This window comes from Physeter macrocephalus, chromosome 3, assembly GCF_002837175.3.
Source record: "Physeter macrocephalus isolate SW-GA chromosome 3, ASM283717v5, whole genome shotgun sequence".
Lineage (NCBI taxonomy): Eukaryota > Metazoa > Chordata > Mammalia > Artiodactyla > Physeteridae > Physeter > Physeter macrocephalus.
The window spans coordinates 18755485-18774576 of record NC_041216.1 but is presented as its reverse complement, the minus strand read 5'-3'; the positions used below and the strand labels follow the sequence as shown (position 1 = coordinate 18774576).

The 19092-nt window shown below is 41.3% G+C and overlaps 1 protein-coding gene across 6 annotated transcripts in view; it reads left to right on the top strand.

The window, feature by feature from the left end:
- UBR4 (ubiquitin protein ligase E3 component n-recognin 4) overlaps positions 1-19092 on the top strand; it is a 77714-nt gene that overhangs the window by 14613 nt on the left and 44009 nt on the right. For all 6 annotated transcript variants that reach the window (XM_028487785.2, XM_028487782.2, XM_028487783.2 and 3 more), the window contains exons 9-22: positions 53-177; positions 787-846; positions 947-1137; positions 4210-4309; positions 4445-4582; positions 5046-5163; positions 6042-6229; positions 7150-7309; positions 7428-7513; positions 13947-14116; positions 15372-15654; positions 16300-16435; positions 17351-17430; positions 17934-18062. In XM_028487785.2, the coding sequence (XP_028343586.1) occupies positions 53-177; positions 787-846; positions 947-1137; positions 4210-4309; positions 4445-4582; positions 5046-5163; positions 6042-6229; positions 7150-7309; positions 7428-7513; positions 13947-14116; positions 15372-15654; positions 16300-16435; positions 17351-17430; positions 17934-18062 (1964 nt within the window). The remainder of the gene's footprint in view (positions 1-52; positions 178-786; positions 847-946; positions 1138-4209; positions 4310-4444; positions 4583-5045; positions 5164-6041; positions 6230-7149; positions 7310-7427; positions 7514-13946; positions 14117-15371; positions 15655-16299; positions 16436-17350; positions 17431-17933; positions 18063-19092) is intronic.

Below are 19092 nucleotides of genomic sequence, written 5' to 3'. Positions count from 1 at the left end.
TTGTGTTTTTGTGTTTCAGTTTCTTGGAATGTGTGTATCTCTTCTCTTTCAGGTGTGAGTGTGGCAACTTGCATGGCCATCCTTCATGTGGGTAGTGCCCAGCAAGTGCGGACAGGGTCCACGAGCTCCAAAGAGGACGACTATGAGAGTGATGCAGCTACAATTGTCCAAAAATGTGTAAGCTGCGCCTCTGGGGACACGGAACCTTGATTATTCAAATGAGGGAATATGGCCAGTTCCACTTTCTTTCCTTTTAGAGGGAAGGACGTGGGGTACTCTCCATACCCCTTCCCCTTGGGTAGTAGGTCTAAGAGGTAGGCCTTTAGCTTGTTTATTTGGCAGATTGGTTGGCTCTGCAGGAAACACTGCAACTTTGTGGTGGCATTGGACTTTGTGAAGGATGAATCATTCAATCAGCAAATATATATGAGGGCTTACTGTACTGTGTCGGTGTACTTTCAGTGGAGGCATACGATAGACACAAGACAGTTTCAGATAGTGATAAGTGGATTGGATGAAGAAACGTGATAGAAGGTGATCTGATGTCCTGGGTGTGTTGCTTTAGATTGGGTGGAGGGGACGCCGCTGAGAAGGTGACATGTGAGCTGAGTGAAAAGACAGAGTCAACATCTTATGAAGGTCAAGGAAAGTGTGATGGAATTCTATCATTGGAAGTTGCTTGAGGATATTGATGTCTTCAAGCTAAATTGCTTTGGGTAGGATTTAGCATTTGTAATGAACTATGTCACCTTGCTCAGATTTTTGTGTATGTTTGATATTGGACAGCTCGAAATCTATGACATGATTGGACAAGCAATCAGCAATTCCCGCCGGGCTGGTGGTGAGGTAAGAAGTCTCTGCTATATTCTTGTCTTATATCTAGTCTGTAAGGTACGTAGCCTGTAAGATCTCTGTTTATATATATTTTTTGTGCCTTTTTCAATAGCACTATCAGAACTTCCAGTTGCTGGGTGCCTGGTGTTTGTTAAACAGCCTTTTCCTCATATTGAACCTCAGTCCTACTGCCTTGGCTGATAAGGGGAAAGAGAAAGATCCGCTGGCTGCTCTCCGGGTCAGAGACATCCTTTCTCGTACGAAGGAGGGAGTGGGCTCTCCAAAGCTGGGGCCTGGAAAAGGGTATGTGTCCCCTTGACTGCCGCTCAGGTTTTGTTTTCCTGCCATTTTATATTGATGAGGAGCTAGCGTAACTCCTCTCATCTCCACAGCAATAGAAAAATTTGCCTCCGTCCAGTTGAATGTAACTACTAAGAGGATGATCATAGTTTACTGTCTCTGCGTCATAGCTGTATGATTTTGGGTAAATCACTCATTCTCTCCAAGCTTCTTTCCTTCTCTGGAAGAGGGAGAAAACATCTGTGTAATACATATTTTAGGACTTCTGTGAGGTTCAAATCAGAAAAAAAATGCTTCTATTTTGTTAAATGGGCTTGTTTGACTTGGAGTTGGTTACTCACTTGCGTGCTTAACCTGTAAAGTGAGGATTCTGTCAGGTCCTCCTGGCTTGCTTCCTGAAACATTTACTACTGTTTTGATGAAGTCTGGACAGAAACCCTTGCTTGCCAAGAAAGAAGTTAGAGATGTGACTTCCGTGTTGTTCAAGGTTTTATTTTCTAAGCCTAGGCATTTCTGGATTTTATTTATTCCCTACCATGTACCACTAGGCTCTATCTAACCATTGAGGATAGAGCACTAATCAAAGCAATCTCCTTGCCTTTATAGAGTTTATTTTCTAACTGGAGCAGCAGTGAACAAACATACTAGTAAGTTCATAATAGATTATCATATATGAGTGTTGTGAAGAAAAATAAGCCGGAACAAGGAGTTAGGGAGTGTCAGGGGCTAGTATTTTAGTTAGCACGGTCAGGAAAGGGCTCTGAGAACAAGGTGTAGAAGTGAAGTGACAGATGAGCCATGCAAATATTTGGGGTAGAATTGTTCAGGTTTTGAGGTGGAAGTATGACTGGCATTTTTAAGGCTCAGCAAGGTCAGTATGTCTAGAATAGAGAAATCGAGGAGGGAGAGTGGTAGAAAATTCTGTCAGAGAGGTAGCCAGGGCCAGATCACCTAGGGCCAAGTGTAATCTGTAGGTGTTAGAGGGTTTGTGAGAGGGGAGTGACGTGATCTGAATTATTAGTGACCGGAGAACCCAGCTGTTCTATGGAGAGTACACTGCGGGACCGTAAGACAAGGGGGAGAGAGAACAGTTAGGAGGCTCAAGCCTTACTCCGCACAAGCGATGAGGGGACTCGGAGTGGGTGGTAGTAAAGGCAGGGAGAAGAGGTCATATCGGGATGTTTTGAAGGTACAGCTGACAGGATTTGCTGGTGGCTTGGAGGTTGAGTGTGAAAAATACGACATCAGAATTTTGTGGCATGAGTACCTGGGTTGTGTAATTTACTGAGATAGGGCACACCAGTTTTATGAGTAGATTGGATGGCAGGAAGTCGAAAAAATGAACTTAATCTGGGCCATGCTGCTTTTGAGAGGACTGGCAGATCTTTCTGTGAGATGTTGAGTAGGCACTTGTGTATGTGAGTCTGGAGTTTAAGGAGGAAGTCGCATTCTGGACTTCATTCAGCAAATTATTCACTACTTTCTCTGTTGCAGGCTCTGTGTTAGTTCTGGAATGCTGTGATGAATAAAAAAAAATAGACACATTCCGAAGAGACAAGAAGTTATTCATGCAAATACATGTCAAATTGTATCTAGAGAGTATTATAATAGGGGCTTTTGACCTGGTTAGAGAAATCAAGGCAGGCTTCCCTGAGGAAGTGTTACTGAGCTGAAATCTGAAATCAACATTAGGATGGTAGGAAGTAGACACTAAGCAAAATAGGGAGGTCATCATGTTCCAGAGAGAATAGTAGTTTGTGATTTTTGAGCATCTGCACGCTTGGCATTGTAAAGGGAAATGGGAGAATGCCAAAAGGTATATCCTTAGAAGTAGCAGAAACGTTTCAAAAATGGCTGTAGTGTCTTGAGACTTAAAAGAATGCAAATACATCGTGTAGGTTGCAAACCATAAGAAAGGAAAAAAATTTCCTGAAATTCTACCACCCAAATTGGTAAACGTTCTTCCAGACATTTTTCTGTGCTCGTATGTTAAACGTACATGTTTATGAAAATAGAATCACTGTTAAAAAATATCGTAGACATGTTTACAGTCTACGATATGATTATAGATTCTGTGTTTTTAATGACTGATCGTATTCTACTATATAAATACACCATAGTTAACTAATTAACTTATTGAACACTTATTTAGTGTGCTCCAAATTTCTTGTTTTGATAAACTGTGCTTTGATAAACCTTCTAAAACATAAATCTTTGTGAACTTGTTCAGTTATCCCCTTGGGGTAGATTTCTAGAAGTATAATTGTTAGGACAAAGGATATACTTACTTAAAAATTTGAAATGTTTTGCTAAACTGCTCTAATATGCATTCCTAGCTGTTGTGTGTGCAAATGCCTGTTCCCCAGGTCCCGTTTGACAGTGGGAGTCATTAATCTTCATGTTGGCTAATCTTAGAGGAGAAAGATATTACTGTATTGCTCTTACTTGTATTTCGTTGGTTACTAGTGTGATTGTGATCATTTTCACACTGTCTATATTTTTTGCCCCAGTTTTCTCTTTGGTATTTGTCTTTTCTTCTTATTGATTTACGTGAGCTCATTGTGTATTAGATATACTAACCCTCTGTCTTGTGGTCATTTGGACAGAAGGAGAAAGTTTTACTCAGATTTAATGTAAACCTTTGTTTTTATTCTCTTTGGTTTGTATCCAGATATTTTGTAAAAGTTGCTGATTTTTAACCTTTTCTTCTCAAAAGAATGACTTTTTAAAAATTCAGCCAACATTTAAATATTAGTGTCTTCACATGACCCAATAGCTTTGAATTGATAGTTTAAATTCCAAGGATTTGGAAGAATTTCTTCTAGTCCTGAAGTTCTTAACCTGAAGCCTGTGGATCCTTAGGCAGTGTGTAGATGGGCTTTAGGGAGGTTGTGAGCTTCTGAAATTATATGCAAATTTTATGCGTTTTTGCAATTTTTTTTTTTTTCCCCCCTGGGGAAAGGTCCATAGGTTCTGAAGTGGGTGTAGGACCTCAAAATGGCAAGATCCGTGGTTTCCGAGATTGTAATTTGTTGTGAGTTGTTAACGTTTGTGTTTCCTTTTTGCTTTGTGTAGGCATCAGGGATTTGGGGTGCTCTCAGTAATATTGGCAAACCATGCTGTCAAGCTGTTGACGTCTCTCTTTCAAGACCTGCAAGTGGAGGCTCTGCACAAGGTGAGGGCTTGTCTTCAGAACCAGCATATTGACTGTTGGCTCCCCTTCTGGCTAAGCTCTCTTGAGCCATCAGATCTGGTGGTTATTTCCTGCCGAGTCCTGACATTAATTCTCTTTTCATGTTGTTACCTTCAGGGTTGGGAGGCAGATGGTCCCCCTGCTGTCCTGAGCATTATGGCCCAGAGTACCTCCATACAGAGGATTCAACGGCTGATAGACTCTGTCCCACTGACAAACCTGCTGTTGACATTACTCTCAACTTCCTACAGAAAGGTGGGTGGGGTCATGCCATTGATAATTTGGAAGGTCTTCTTATATAACCTCCTCAAAATGAATGAGACTGACTGTATGCCATGATCTTTATAAAGTCGTCATTTGTGGTAATGGTTTTGAAGATGAGAAAAACTCTTAAATGGTTTCAAACATTTGAATTAGTTATTGATTATCAGCACTGTGGTCCATATGGCTACTTGGTGATTTGTGACAATTGGCATGCTGAAGCAAAAACATGGAGGACACTATGGAAACATTCCTTTTTCAGTTCTTGTCCACATCTCTGGTTTTGGAGTGCTTCTATAGGATAAGGCTATGAGAGTCCTGGAGGGAGCTAGTAGGAGAAATACTTGGATTTAGAGGAAAGAAGACACAGAGAAAACTTTTCACGTGGCAAATGGGATGAGGTAGAATGGCTCCATTTTTGTGATCATCAAGTACAGAAACCTCGCTATTTTCCTAGGCATGTGTCCTGCAGCGTCAGAGGAAGGGCTCCATGAGCAGCGATGCCAGCGCCTCTACTGACTCAAACACCTACTATGAGGATGATTTCAGCAGCACGGAGGAGGACAGCAGCCAAGGTAGACGCCCCTCTTTGCTCTCTCCCAGGGGATAAGCTATAGAGTGCAGCAGGAAGTGTCCCTAAGGAGCTTCCTGTAGCTTCCTAGTCACTGTTTGCTTTCACCTGCCCGGCATGGATCTTGACTGCCTGTGCACTTAAAGGCGACATGTTATTCAAGAGTAAGCGGAGCTGTTGAAGATGAGTGATTAAAACTGCTGTCAGCAAAGCCCAGATTGCTTTGCGGTCCTTTCCCTCTGCAATCAGAATACATCTCAGTTGTTCATATTTCTTTTTGTGCTGACTCATTTTGGGAACTCTGCTCTGAGCTTTCCCATTGAAACTCAAAAGGAAGGCTGTATGTGAGGTGTTGGGTTTGGCTGACGTCATAGACGTGTGGCTTGGGGAAGCATAGAGAAAGAAATGCCAGACTGCTGTGGTGAACAACAGGGCAACACTAACATTCCCTCCTGCCTTGGTTTAGAGAGGGATTGAATAAGATAAATATCTCAGATTCTTTCTAACCAGGTTTGTGGGAGCAATGTACAGAATTGCCAAAGGTATGATTCTTATCTGGGGGCTTACAGTTGGTAGACAAGTAAAACTCTGCTACTGAGAATGTTTGGCTTGCCAGTGAAATAAAATGAGGTGGTTTCTCTTCCTCCATTGGGTTCCTTTAAAAAAAATACTGGTTTTATCGAGGTATAATTTACATACAATAAAATACTCCCATTTTGCATATATATTTAGATGAGTTTTGACAAGTTTATGCAGCAGTGTAACTACCACCATGATCTACAAACCTTGTGTTCCTTTTGACTCAGGCACTTTTACAAAGCAGATGTACTAAAAATTTTTTTAAAACGTGTTATTTTTGTTACATTTCTCTTTCCCTGTTAGATGATGACAGTGAGCCTATTCTGGGGCAGTGGTTTGAAGAGACCATCTCCCCCAGTAAAGAGAAAGTGGCACCTCCGCCTCCTCCCCCACCCCCTCCGCTGGAGAGCTCACCTCGAGTTAAAAGCCCCAGTAAGCAGGCCTCTGGTGAGAAGGGCAACATTTTGGCTAGTCGCAAAGATCCTGAGTTGGTAAGAGTGGATTTCTGAGGTTAAGGGGGAGGGAGAAATGGGGAGAAGGGGTATGAAAAGCAGATCATTTGAACAAAAACATTTTGTAGGTTGGATAACTAATGTTTAAAGGTATTTTTACTTAGGACATAAGTGTATTGATGATATTTGATTAAATAACTCTTATACTCTCGGTGTTGTTTCTCTCATTGAGGGTTAGTAACATAGCCTTTGGAGTTAGATAGAATCTACCACTTACTGGCTTTATGACTTTGGGCAAGAAACTGAATTTCTCCAAGCCTCAGTTTTGTCTCCTGTTGTATGGGACTGATTGTACCTCTTCTAAGAGTGTTGTGAAGAATTAAAGAGCCCTTAGCCTAGGTCTGGTACATCGTAAGTGACTGCTAACTATTTGTTCAACCAGTATTTATTAATGATGTACTGTGTGTCAGCAGCCCCTCTTCTGAAGCTCTATCAGTAAACAAGTCATACACAGTCTTTGCTTTCATACAGCTTAGTCTAGTCAAGGACGTGGATGGAAATTTAATTTTAATAGAGAAGTAAAGAACTGGGAATTCCAAGCATGTATAATGACAGTATTGGCTTCAGAATTGAATATATCAATAATATCTTAGAGCTGGACAAATACAGGACCTTAGAAGAATGAAATAAATGAGGTAATCTCTTTGGAAATCCTGTCATGCAATATTTCCTGAAGTCTGTTGTATTAAACTGGCATACCCTTTTCTGTAACTGGTAGAATCACATGGGAAAGACTATTATAACTTAGTCCCACTGTAGGTGATTTAAAATCTGATTTTTTAATTCATTGTGTTTATTGTATGAGACCTATGGGCATATTTTATTTTCTGTTTGTATTCAGGATTTGTAGGAGCTCTGGGCTTATGAACCTGCTGTGAGCTTTTTTGTGTTCTTTTTAGTTCTTAGGTCTGGCTTCCAACATTTTGAACTTCATCACCTCTTCCATGCTGAACTCTCGGAATAATTTTATCCGAAACTATCTGAGTGTGTCTCTTTCAGAACACCATATGGCCACCCTGGCCAGTATCATTAAGGAGGTGGACAAAGATGGACTCAAGGGTCAGTAGACAGAATACGTGCCTGGTGGATTTTTTCCTAGTGGTGTTTGACTGTTGGCAGCATGGTGCGATGCATCAGTTAGATGCTTGAATAATTGGTTTTCCCATTTGTCTTCAAGGTGCATCAGATGAAGAGTTTGCTGCCGCTCTCTATCACTTCAACCACTCTCTGGTAACTTCTGACCTTCAGTCACCTAACCTGCAGGTTTGTGTGCACTACAACCGTTTAGGCCAAGAGCTCTCTACATCTGTACTCAGTAGGCTGCACTTGTTTCTATTGCTAAGGAAAAGTTTATCATGGGATCCCCTCCCTGGAAAGAGTGTTGAGAGACTATCCTAGTAGGTCCCTCTGCCTTAATTAGGATCATTTCGAGAAAAAAGAATGTGTCCTTTATCCCTAAGTCACTTAGTAAGCTTAAAGAAAAGGAAAAACAACAAAAACAACTCCTGATGACTATCCTAGTAGAAAAGTAAATAGACAACAGAGCATTTTATAAAAAAAAAAAAAGAACAGCCAACAAACATAGGAAATGTTCAACATCATTAGTAATCTAAGAAATATAAATTAAAACGCGTGTCTTAAAGGATCAGTCAAATTACAGGAGATGGGGCTTCCCTGGTGGCGCAGTGTTTGAGAGTCCGCCTGCCGATGCAGGGGACGTGGGTTCGTGCCCCGATCCGGGAGGATCCCACGTGCCGCGGAGCGGCTGGGCCCGTGAGCCATGGCCGCTGAGCCTGCGCGTCCGGAGCCTGTGCTCCGCAACAGGAGGGGCCACAGCAGTGAGAGGCCCGCGTACCGCAAAAAAAAAAAAATTACAGGAGATGGATGCTCTCATATACGCTCTTACTTGCAAACCCACCACCAAAATAAAGTCTAGGATCTTGATTGTGGTTGTCTAAACCTTGTGGCTTTCTTTCCTCACTGAAGTAGTGGATATCTGGAATCCTAAATCTTAAATTCCTCATTTCATTGGTTTCATATATATATTTGTTTTTGCATTTAAGGAATACTTTAAAATTTAAAATTATTTGACTGTTTTTAGCAATGACATCATGTTCTGTGTAATTTTTTTCACTTAATATTGTTTAGTACTTTATTGCCAGAATTCATCTGTACTGTTGCATATTTCGTCGTTTTTGTTTTGACTGCTATATGATATTCCATCGTGTTTGTGACTATACCAATTTATTCATCTCCCTTCTGCTCCTACTGATGGACATTTGGGTTGTGTCAGTCAGGTTTTATTGCTATGATCTTTCTTGTACATGTCCCCTGTATGTACCCTGTTACAAGTGAGTCTCTTGGGAATATAAGTTGGAGTAGAATTGACAGGTTGTAGAGTATGTGACCTTAAGCAGATAATGCCAAACTGCTCTCTGTAGTAGCTGCACCATGTTTTACTCTCACCAGTAGTACGTCAGGGATACGTGGATTCATATTCTCTCCGAACATTTGACGATGTCAGGGTCTGATAATAACATGGTCAAAGTTAGTGGTTCTCAATCTTTAGTGTATATAAGGATTCCTGGGGAATTTGTTAAAACTGCAGATTCCTAGATACTGTGCCCACTCACCCCCCCCGCGCCACCCATCAACCCCAGTAGAATTTAATTTGGTAAATCTCCAATAATTTGCCCTAAGATTGTTTTGAAAATTTTTTTGTTACTCTTAAGATTATTTCAGTGGATTCTCAGAATCAAAACACAATTCAGGGGCTTACACTTGCCACCAAAGGGACAAAATCCAGGAACCTGTTTCAAGAGGTTAAAATTGATTCTCACAATCCCAAGCTATTTGAGAAAGTCCTAAACATTTCTTTTGTTGTTTAAAAAGATAATTATAAAACCTATTTATACTTACCTACTGTTGCATGAAAAATTTTTTTTTGGCAGGAAAGGGAATAGAGTAGAGAAGTTGTTGACCTGTCTAAGGTGAAGAGAAGGAAATGCTTCAGATAGTATATTGCCTGCAGTACCTTCTCAGACTATAGGGTCAGGGTGTCCTGCCAAAATTATCAGCTCCTTGCCCAGATCTGAGCAAGGAGGGAGGTTTCAAAGTTCATAGATTTGGCCTTTTCTTGTCTAAACTTGTCCAAATAATGGGGAAGAAATATTTTTCTCTAGAGAATAGGATTCTTTTTTTTTAAATTTTTTTTTATTTTTGCGGTACGCGGGCCTCTCACTGTGTGGCCTCTCCCGTTGCGGAGCACAGGCTCCGGACGCGCAGGCTCAGCGGCCACGGCTCACGGGCCCAGCCGCTCTGCGTCATGTGGGATCTTCCCGGACCGGGGCACGAACCCGTGTCCCCTGCATCGGCAGGCGGACTGTCAACCACTGCGCCACCAGGGAAGCCCGAGAACAGGATTCTTATGACTCCTGTAATGATATTGCCCTCTTAGCATTTAAAAATAATTAAGAGACCTTGTGTGGACATGCAACCTGGCTGTGCCCATAGCTACTGACTCTGCAGAGGAAATCCTCAGATCTCATTTTTCAGTCCATTTCCAAACATGGAACTTTAAATTGTTCCCCCTCATTTCATTGCTATGAAGGATAGTCAGTGTAATCTGTCTGCTGTTGAGTTCCCCTAACTTGGATATTGTTTCTTTGGAGTAATGTGCAAAGCTGCCTTAGCCACGGTGCCTGACTTAGGTTGCAAGACACAGACAGTGCAATAAAATGTATTTTACAGTAGAATGTGTTTTGTTACTATTATTACTTAATATTATATTTAACATTGCATATAACATTATAATAACTTAATAATACTATTACTATGATGATCTAGGTTCATTCATAAGTATCCATTGACACTTAACTATGTGCCGGGTACTGTTATAGGGACTGAAGAAATAAAGATGACTTGAGTTAGCATGGGATCATGAGAAAGAGGGGAGATAGGGTGTGGATAAAGGACCTATTGTAGAGATCATGGGAAATTATTTGAATGAGGTGAAGGACAAGGAAAGGAAGGAATTCAAGATAATTGCCTAAATTTAAAACCCTTGAAACCCAAATGAGACTAGAAAGGACGCTGTTGTCTTTAATAGAAATAGGGAGGTCAGGAAGGAGAGTTGGTTTGGGGGTAGATGGAGTGATACTGAGTACTCAGTGGCTCATTCTTCTAAGTTTAAGTCAACTCAGAGATTGTATTTACTCATGGGTCACATTTATTTATTTTTTCAGGTTTCTTTAAAAAAAATTTTTTTTAAATTGAAGTATAGTTGATTTACAGTGTTGTGTTAATTACTGCTGTACAGCAGAGTGATTCAGTTATACACATATATGCATTCTTTTTTTAAATATTCTTTTCCATTATGGTTTATCGTAAGATATTGAGTATAGTTCTCTGTACTATAGAGTAGGACCTTGTTGTTTACCCATTCTATATATAAAAGCTTACATCTGCTAACCCCGGCCTCCCACTTCATCCCTCCCCCAGCCTCCTCCCCCTTGGCAGCCACCACTCTGTTCTCTATGTCTGTGATTGTTTCTGTTTCATAGATAGGTTCATTTGTGTCATATTTTAGATTCCACATATAAGTGATATCATATGGTATTTGGCTTTCTCTTTCTGAGTGACTTCACATAGTATGATAATCTCTAGTTGCATCCATGTTGCTGCAAATGGCATTATTTCATTCATTTTTATGGCTGAGTAGTATTCCATTGTATACGTGTGGCACAGCTTCTTTATCCATTCATCTGTCGGTGGACATTTAGGTTGTTTCCATCTCTTGGCCACTACCCATGTTGCTGCAAATGGCATTATTTCATTCATTTTTATGGCTGAGTAGTATTCCATTGTATACGTGTGGCACAGCTTCTTTATCCATTCATCTGTCGGTGGACATTTAGGTTGTTTCCATCTCTTGGCCACTGTGAATAGTGCTGCTATGAACATAGGGGTGCATGTATCTTTTTGAATTATAGTTTTGTCTGGATATATGCCCAGGAGTAGGATTGCTGGATCATATGGTAATTCTATTTTTAGTTTTTCCGGGAACCTCCATACTGTTTTCTACAGTGGCTGTACCAACTTAAATTCTCAAGGGTCACTTGTTTAGTTCACATTTTCTCAGAATGATCCTTTGGGTTCTTTAGGTACGTGAGGCACAATTTGCCATTTTCTCTCTGTTTATAAAAACAAACAGGTCAGTGTCAGCTCTTCAACATGACTTTTAGTCCCATATAGTAGGCTAGCCATAGAGTCATCGTGCGGTCAAGAAAACTGTATTACCTGAGTGTGAGACATTCCTTTAAGGAAGGAGTAAGCTGAAGGCAATTAGCAGAGGCATCATCTATGTGATTATATTGTTTCCTTTGTCAGTATGTGGAATTTTATAGCCCTTTTCAATCAAATGAGAAAAACAGTTTATATATTATCAGTGTTTTTAGTTTAAATAAATAGTCACCATTACTACTATTGAAAAAAATATCATTTTAAATACGATGAAATTTTGAGGTGCCAGTGGGATGAAGATGTCTAGAAAATAGTTGGAAATGTGAGTCTGAAATTTAGGAGTTAAGAAATTAAGATTGATAATGTAGCTTTGGGGATTATCCATTAAGAGGCAGTTGTTGAAGTGATGAGATACAATGAGAGATGGATTGGGGATAGCAAGAGAGATGAAGGCTGAGGCTGAAACCTCAGGAATGCCAGCATTGAGGAGGAGTGGAGGAAAGGTAGCCGGAGGGTGGCAAGGAATGGGTCAGGTCAGGGTTTTGCTGTGCTGTGGCTCAGTTTCACTACTTCAGAAGTCAGTTCTTCCTTAGAGCTAATAAGAGTTTGAGCGGTAGGGAAAAACTAGGTTCCTGAGGAATGTTAGCTCGTTTCTTAAGGTTCTGAGGCCTAAATAAACTGACCTAAAGACACAAATAACTGACATGAAACAAAAACTCACTTAAGAAAGTGTGTAAATAACTTTATAAGGAATATCCATTAATCATAATCCTTCCACGAAATTCATGATTTTAATTTTTCCATGTTTCCGTCTAGTCCCTGTCTGTATAGTGGCATAGTTTTACAGTTATTATCAGAACATTGATATATCCCTTGGTTTCTGCTTTTTCAAATTTTACTATTATATATGTAATATAATATATATAGAGTATGTTTTTATGTTTACCTTGGTCTTTACAGTTGCCACCGTTATGGCTGCATGTCCCTTGATTTGATTTTTTTATTATTACAGTAATGCTCCAGTTAACACTTCTGATATAGCTCAGGCATGTATTTTTTTGAATTGTTTTCTTGGGTCAGGAATTGAGAAGTTAGTCCTTATGGCTGCGTTGAGCATAGTGATGAAGAATGTAGGTTTTAGAGATAAACCTTGCTTCGTCACTTGGTAATCTTGTGGCTTTGGTCATGTTCTTAAGCCACTCTGAGCTCTGTTTCCCGTATCAGTGAAATGGAGCACACCCCACCTGACGTTGTAGCTCTGAGCATTTATTGTGATGGTCTCTGTACAGCAGTTAGCCTACGGTAACCCCCCAGTACCTGGGAACTACTCATGATATCTGTGACTTTTTGAATGTTTTCGAGGAATAGGGTCCTCTAGGATTTTTTTTTTTTAAAAATAAATTTATTAATTTTTAAATTTTTGTCTGCATTGGGTCTTCCTTGCTGCATGCGGGCTTTCTCTGGTTGCGGTGAGCGGGGGCTACTCTTTGTTGTGGTGCGCGGGCTTCTCATTGTGGTGCCTTCTCTTGTTGTGGAGCACCAGCTCTAGTCACGTGGGCTTCAGTAGTTGTGGCTCGCGGGCTCTAGAGCGCCGGCTCAGTAGTTGTGGCGCATGGGCTTAGTTGCTCCACGGTATGTGGGATCTTCCTGGACCAGGGCTCAAATCCGTGTCCCCCGCATTGGCAGGCGGATTCTTAACCACTGCACCACCAGGGAAGTCCCTCTCTGGGATGTTTTATAAGAATATAATTTAATTTGGCAGACTTCAAAATTTATCCTGTATCCTGAGGTAACCATGATTTGTGTTTTCTGAAGCCAAGTGAGAAAGCAGGCTTTTGTCTGGTTTTCCATTGGCATCCTGCTCAGCTTGTGTGTGTATTTGAGGAGATAAGTTGCAGCTTAGGTAACTGAGCTGAAAGTAAAGCTCATTTGAAAGACGTGCCACAACTGGAGGCAAAGACAACCCTGATTAATTCTAGATGCCTTGACATCTTAGAGGCAGAATTTCTCTGCTAATACTATGAATAGAAGTTGTTGGACTTATAAGTTTTTGGAAATCCCCCTTTGGATTGTTGTTTGTGGCATGTAACTGATTATGAAAGAAAAATGTTAGCTATTACAGTTGTTGAAGAAGTTTTCTTTCAAAGGCACAGACAGTATCCATTGGAAACATCATGATTCTGCTGTCTCCATGCACGTCTCCTTTTTGGGGACCCCATTTCTGACACTAATTAACTATAGTTGTTAATGGGGTTAGATTAGTAATTTTTCCTTTATATTTTTCTCATGTGTGAATGACCTTTTGCAAACTGCTTCTGAATTTGAATTTCTGTGTCTTCCTTTTTTTAGAGTATTCCTTTCAGTGTTAAAAAGTAACATTAGAGAGCATTAGTAACCTGTTCACTTCATCCCCTGCCTTTTTCCCTAATGGTCTCTTGTATGTCTTTCATGTTAGAATACACTGTTGCAGCAGCTGGGAGTGGCTCCTTTTTCTGAGGGCCCTTGGCCCTTGTACATTCATCCTCAAAGCCTGTCTGTGCTTTCACGCCTCCTGCTCATCTGGCAACATAAAGCCGGTACTCAAGGTGACCCTGACGTCCCTGAATGCCTTAAAGTTTGGGACAGGTAAGGTAACTTAAATAGAAGCCCCACGGAGAAGGCTGCTTTTTAAAATTTGACTTATTTGTAGTTCATCTGTGGCTCTGGGATGGTACTCTGATGATAAATTTAAAGTGGCAAGGGTGGAGGAGTGTGTTTCCGGTGGGATTTGAGAGGAGTTGTGCTGTTTAAAAAACAAGTATATAAACTACAGTCTGGAAATAGAATCTTCCTTTAGCACATGGGGGATTTGGTTGCAGTTATGAGATAGAATCTGAATCCTGAACGTAACCAATTTTCTCCTGACCTGGTTTTTTTTGAAAGAGAGGGAACAGGGAAGCCAACTCTGTCTTTGGTTATTTTGCTTTCAACATGAAACCACTTCGAGTGACTTGCAGTCCTTTTTGGACAACTTTTAAAGAATTTTTTTACTTGGGGGAAGCTCACATTAATCATCTAAATCCTCTTTAGATGGACCTATACTTGCCATTTTTGTTTACATGGTTGGGAGTCTTCAAAGCAGTTTGTTTTCCTAAACGGCTTTGTTTTCCTCTTCACCATTCTACGATCAAATAGCTCTAATGCTGGATTTGAGAAATTATAAACCCCCTTGAATGCCAGATATGCACTATATTTTTCCTGGTGGAATCTTGCAAAAAGGCCGGAAGGTGGGGGCCGGGGGGAGGTGGGGAGTGAAACCCTTATTAAAATACAAATCTCTTTCCTAATAGCCAAAGGCAGTGGAAATAGTTGGCTACATTCATTCCTTTTTTGCATGAAAGCTTTTCTCACAAATTCTCTGAATAGTGTAATTTTTTTATTGCTTTTTAAGTGCATTGAGTTAATTTTGACTGTTATCATGCAGTGATTTTTAACCTGTAGTATAAATTCTCAAAACGAGAATTAAACTATAGAATCAAATCATAGGGAAAAAGTAACTGAATTGCTTCTATCTGCCCAGATTTATTAATTTAAAAAAAGAGCTGCTTTTTGGAGGACTTGTAATTCTTTTCAGAATTGTCAGGAACGGCAGCGTGGGGGTTACCACCACTGTGACTGCGGTTAATGTTGCCGAAGGGTCTTGAAAATGTGTTTGTGGCCAAGTCTGGCTTTTTTGTAGCCAAGATTTAGTTTTTATCTTCTCATTACATGTAGCTTCTTGTCTTCCTTAACTCGTTATCTTAATTTAAGAAGTTGGACTCTCCCGGCATTGGACATTGTCACTCTTGGGGGATGTTCTGACTTCTCCTCACCAGACATGTTCTCCTTTCCTCCGTGGTAGGTTTTTGTCAACAGTGAAGCAGAATGCCCTGCAAGGGGTGGTGCCCGGTGAGACGGAAGATTTGAATGTAGAACACCTGCAGCTGCTCCTCCTCATTTTCCACAACTTCTCTGAGAAAGGCCGGCGGGACATGTTGACCCTTTTGGTGCAGATCATCCAGGAGTTGAGTGCCAACATGGATGCCCAGACGCGCTCTGTGCCTCTCATCCTGGCTCGCCTGCTTTTGATCTTTGATTATCTGCTTCATCAGTACTCCAAAGCCCCTGTGTATCTGTTTGAGCAGGTACAGATGAACACGTTCTTTTTTGCTTTACAGCGGTTACTGAGAGCGTAATTATTCTCAAGTTACCATGCTCCAAACCAAAATCACCTGCTCGCTTTAGGGTTTAGGTGTTCATTGTGGTGTGTTTGATTAGCCTTAGGTGACCCCTGGGACTTGTGTCTTTGCACCCACAGTTTATGTTTAGCCAGAAGCGATAAATGTAGATTATTTGATTTGATGCATTTGTTAAAATTGGCTCATAGGCTCTGTTCACAGGTGTCCTTCTTTGAGCTACCCGACTTTACCTGTGTCGAGCACAGTGCCGTGCGTGTCGGGCCTCAGTTAGTATTTACTAGTGGTTGAATGATGGTCAAGCAGTAAATTTTATGGGTTAGTAAATTCCTTTGTTGCAGGGATCCAAAATGAGGATGGAAGGGCCATTTAAGAATTCAGCGTTTCTTCAGATGTTTCACTGAGCACTGTTCCCTTTATACTCCAGCAAAAAGGTGTTTCCCAAAAGAAGTCACAGTAAAATCTAAAATTTGGGTTTGGTTTATAAGTTTCCCAGACTTTGCTGTACCAAAATCTAATATCAAGCCTGCCTGCAGTGAGAAGCAGAATGGTGACTGTGGATCTTTGTTAATTTGAGTGTTTGTGTTTTAAAAGGTGCAGCATAACCTGCTCGGTCCTCCTTTTGGGTGGGTGAATGGATCCCAGGACAGCAGCAGCCGCCGGGCGACCACCCCTCTCTATCATGGGTTCAAAGAAGTAGAAGAAAACTGGTCTAAGCATTTTTCATCAGGTCAGAAAGAAGATTGTCAATAAAAAACTGACTTGCTGATTTTCATTGGAGGGGTTGAATTTGGAGCTTGGGGCATCCTTGAGGATCTTTGGTCATCGGTTTAGTCTCCTTCCTGTGGGTGGCAGATACCTAGAGATTCAAAACTCTTGCGGAAACAGACTCTCGCATATCCTGCATCTATTTAAAAGCAAAAAACATTGAGACACGAGAATTAGGAATCCTCTGGCCATAGAGTGCAGTGTATGTATTCCTGCCATACTGGGTGATTGAATTAATTTTTCCTTAGGGACATGGTTCTAACCCACAGGCTAATTTCTTTGGGTCAGGGTCTTCAGACAGTGGGAACTGTGACATTCTCTCCAGTGTTTCTCACATAGCAGTGGTCCATACTTTTCAGAAGGTGCCTCTTGTGTTCATTTTAGCATGTGTTTGTTTTCATCTTAGATGTTAGATGTCAAGTGTATTTGGTGGAAATGTTCATCAGGCTCTAGTATGAATTTATTATCGTTGGGATCTCTTAGTAGTTAGTCCCTTTGATATTGGGGAAGCAGCATTTAAGTTTAAGGCAGTCAGTCTGATGATACAATTTTGTTTATTAACTTGATGATTATAGAGCAGAAGCTTTCAGCTGGGGGTGATTGTGCTCCGCATCCCCAAAGGGGCCCTGGGGCCATGTCTGCAGACATATTTGGTTGTCACAACTGGGAGGGTGCTACTGGCAATCAATGGACAGAAGGCAGGATGGTGCTAAACATGGGACAGTTTCCCACAGCAGAGAATGATCTGGCCCAGAATGTCACTGTGTAGTGCCAAGGTTGGGAAACCCTGGTCCAAAGTGTTTTCTTAGTTTTTATGTTTCATATTTGTTAGACTTGAGAATGAAACCATTCTTTCAGTAAGCACATTGTTTTTCAGATGCTGTCCCACAACTCAGATTCTACTGTGTCCTGTCCCCAGAAGCCTCAGAGGATGATTTGAACCGACTTGATTCTGTGGTACCAGGAATTTAAAAATCCCATTTTACGTGTTGGTTAGGTGGTCTCCACCAAAATCGGTCTATCAAGGGAAAGGGAATGACTTAACCTTTTGAAATGAAGGAATTTGGTCTGTATTAGGATTTGAGTTTATTCTAAAAGGAAAGTGTTGTTTTGAGATTTATTCACTGGGCTCCAGTTTGGCGGTAGGGGATGTCCTTCCTGGCGTCCTCTGATACCTCTGATACATTACTCCTGAAGACTATCTCTGTTAGCATTTTCACATGCAGCTATTTTAATGGACAAAATAGTTGCCTCATTCTAAAGCCTGCACTTGTGTGCTTACAATAATCCATAAACTGAGTTGGTCCCTAAGTGGGAATCATGCTGCAATGAGAAATTAATAACTATATTTGGAGTGAGCAATTTTGTCAATCCTGAGTTTAAGTGGTAGTGTATGGGTAGGAGGAAAAAGATATTTCAAAAAATAAGAAAAAACGATTGTCTTTCTTTCTTGATATTAGGCATGTGATGTTCTTTACTCCAAGCTTGTCAAGTATGATGAGCTCTACATTGCACTGACATCGCTACTGGCAGCTGGATCCCAGCTTGATACAGTCAGGAGAAAGGAAAACAAGAATGTAACAGCCCTGGTAAGACCGTGGAAACCTGGGCTAATTAAGAAGAGTTTGGGGGCTTCCCTGGTGGCGCAGTGGTTGGGAGTCCACCTGCCGATGCAGGGGACACGGGTTCGTGCCCCGGTCCGGGAGGATCCCACATGCCGCGGAGCGGCTGCGGCCCTGAGGCATGGCCGCTGAGCCTGCGCGTCCGGAGCCTGTGCTCCGCGGGAGAGGCCCGCGTACCACAAAAAAAAAAAAAAAAAAACAAAAAAAACAGAAGAGTTTGGGATATGTTTGATGATTGGGTAGCAGCCTACCAAAAATTTCCTTCTGGCATCTAGTCAGTTTATTGGATATCTGTTTGCAAAACTGACTAGATACTTCATTATTTCTATCTAGTTTGGGTGGTTATGTTCACCTTAGAGATAATTTTATATCATTTTTGCATTTTTTTGCTAACACTTAGAAGAATGTGACTTTGAGAGTAAGCGTCACCTAAGTTCTGTATCTCCTGTGAATGCTGGTTGTTGTATGATGTTGAAATCCTCACACTTGAGCTTTTCCTGTGGTCCTGTGAATGTGTCTCATGGCTTTAGAGCTCATAACAACAATTAAGGCCACAGACAGGGCCAGCTGATTGCGGGCGTGCTGAGGAGAATGTCTTGCTCTCTTTCAGTTACTTGGTGAATTACTGGGGAGCCAAAGTTGTCTCAGAATTGCTTTCTTGGCCTGTGAAATGTGCAGAATATGGAACAAGTTTTATATAGATATAAAATGTGTGTTTTGGGCTTCCCTGGTGGCGCAGTGGTTGAGAGTCCGCCTGCCGATGCAGGGGACATGGGTTCGTGCCCCGGTCCGGGAAGATCCCACATGCTGCGGAGCGGCTAGGCCCGTGAGGCATGGCCGCTGAGCCTGCGCGTCTGGAGCCTGTGCTCCGCAGCGGGAGAGGCCACAGAGTGAGAGGCCCGAGTACTGGGAAAAAAAAAAAAAAAAAAAAAAAAAAAAAAATGTGTGTTTTACCATTTTCTGCTTTGGGTGTATTCTCTAGAAAGACCTGGTGAGC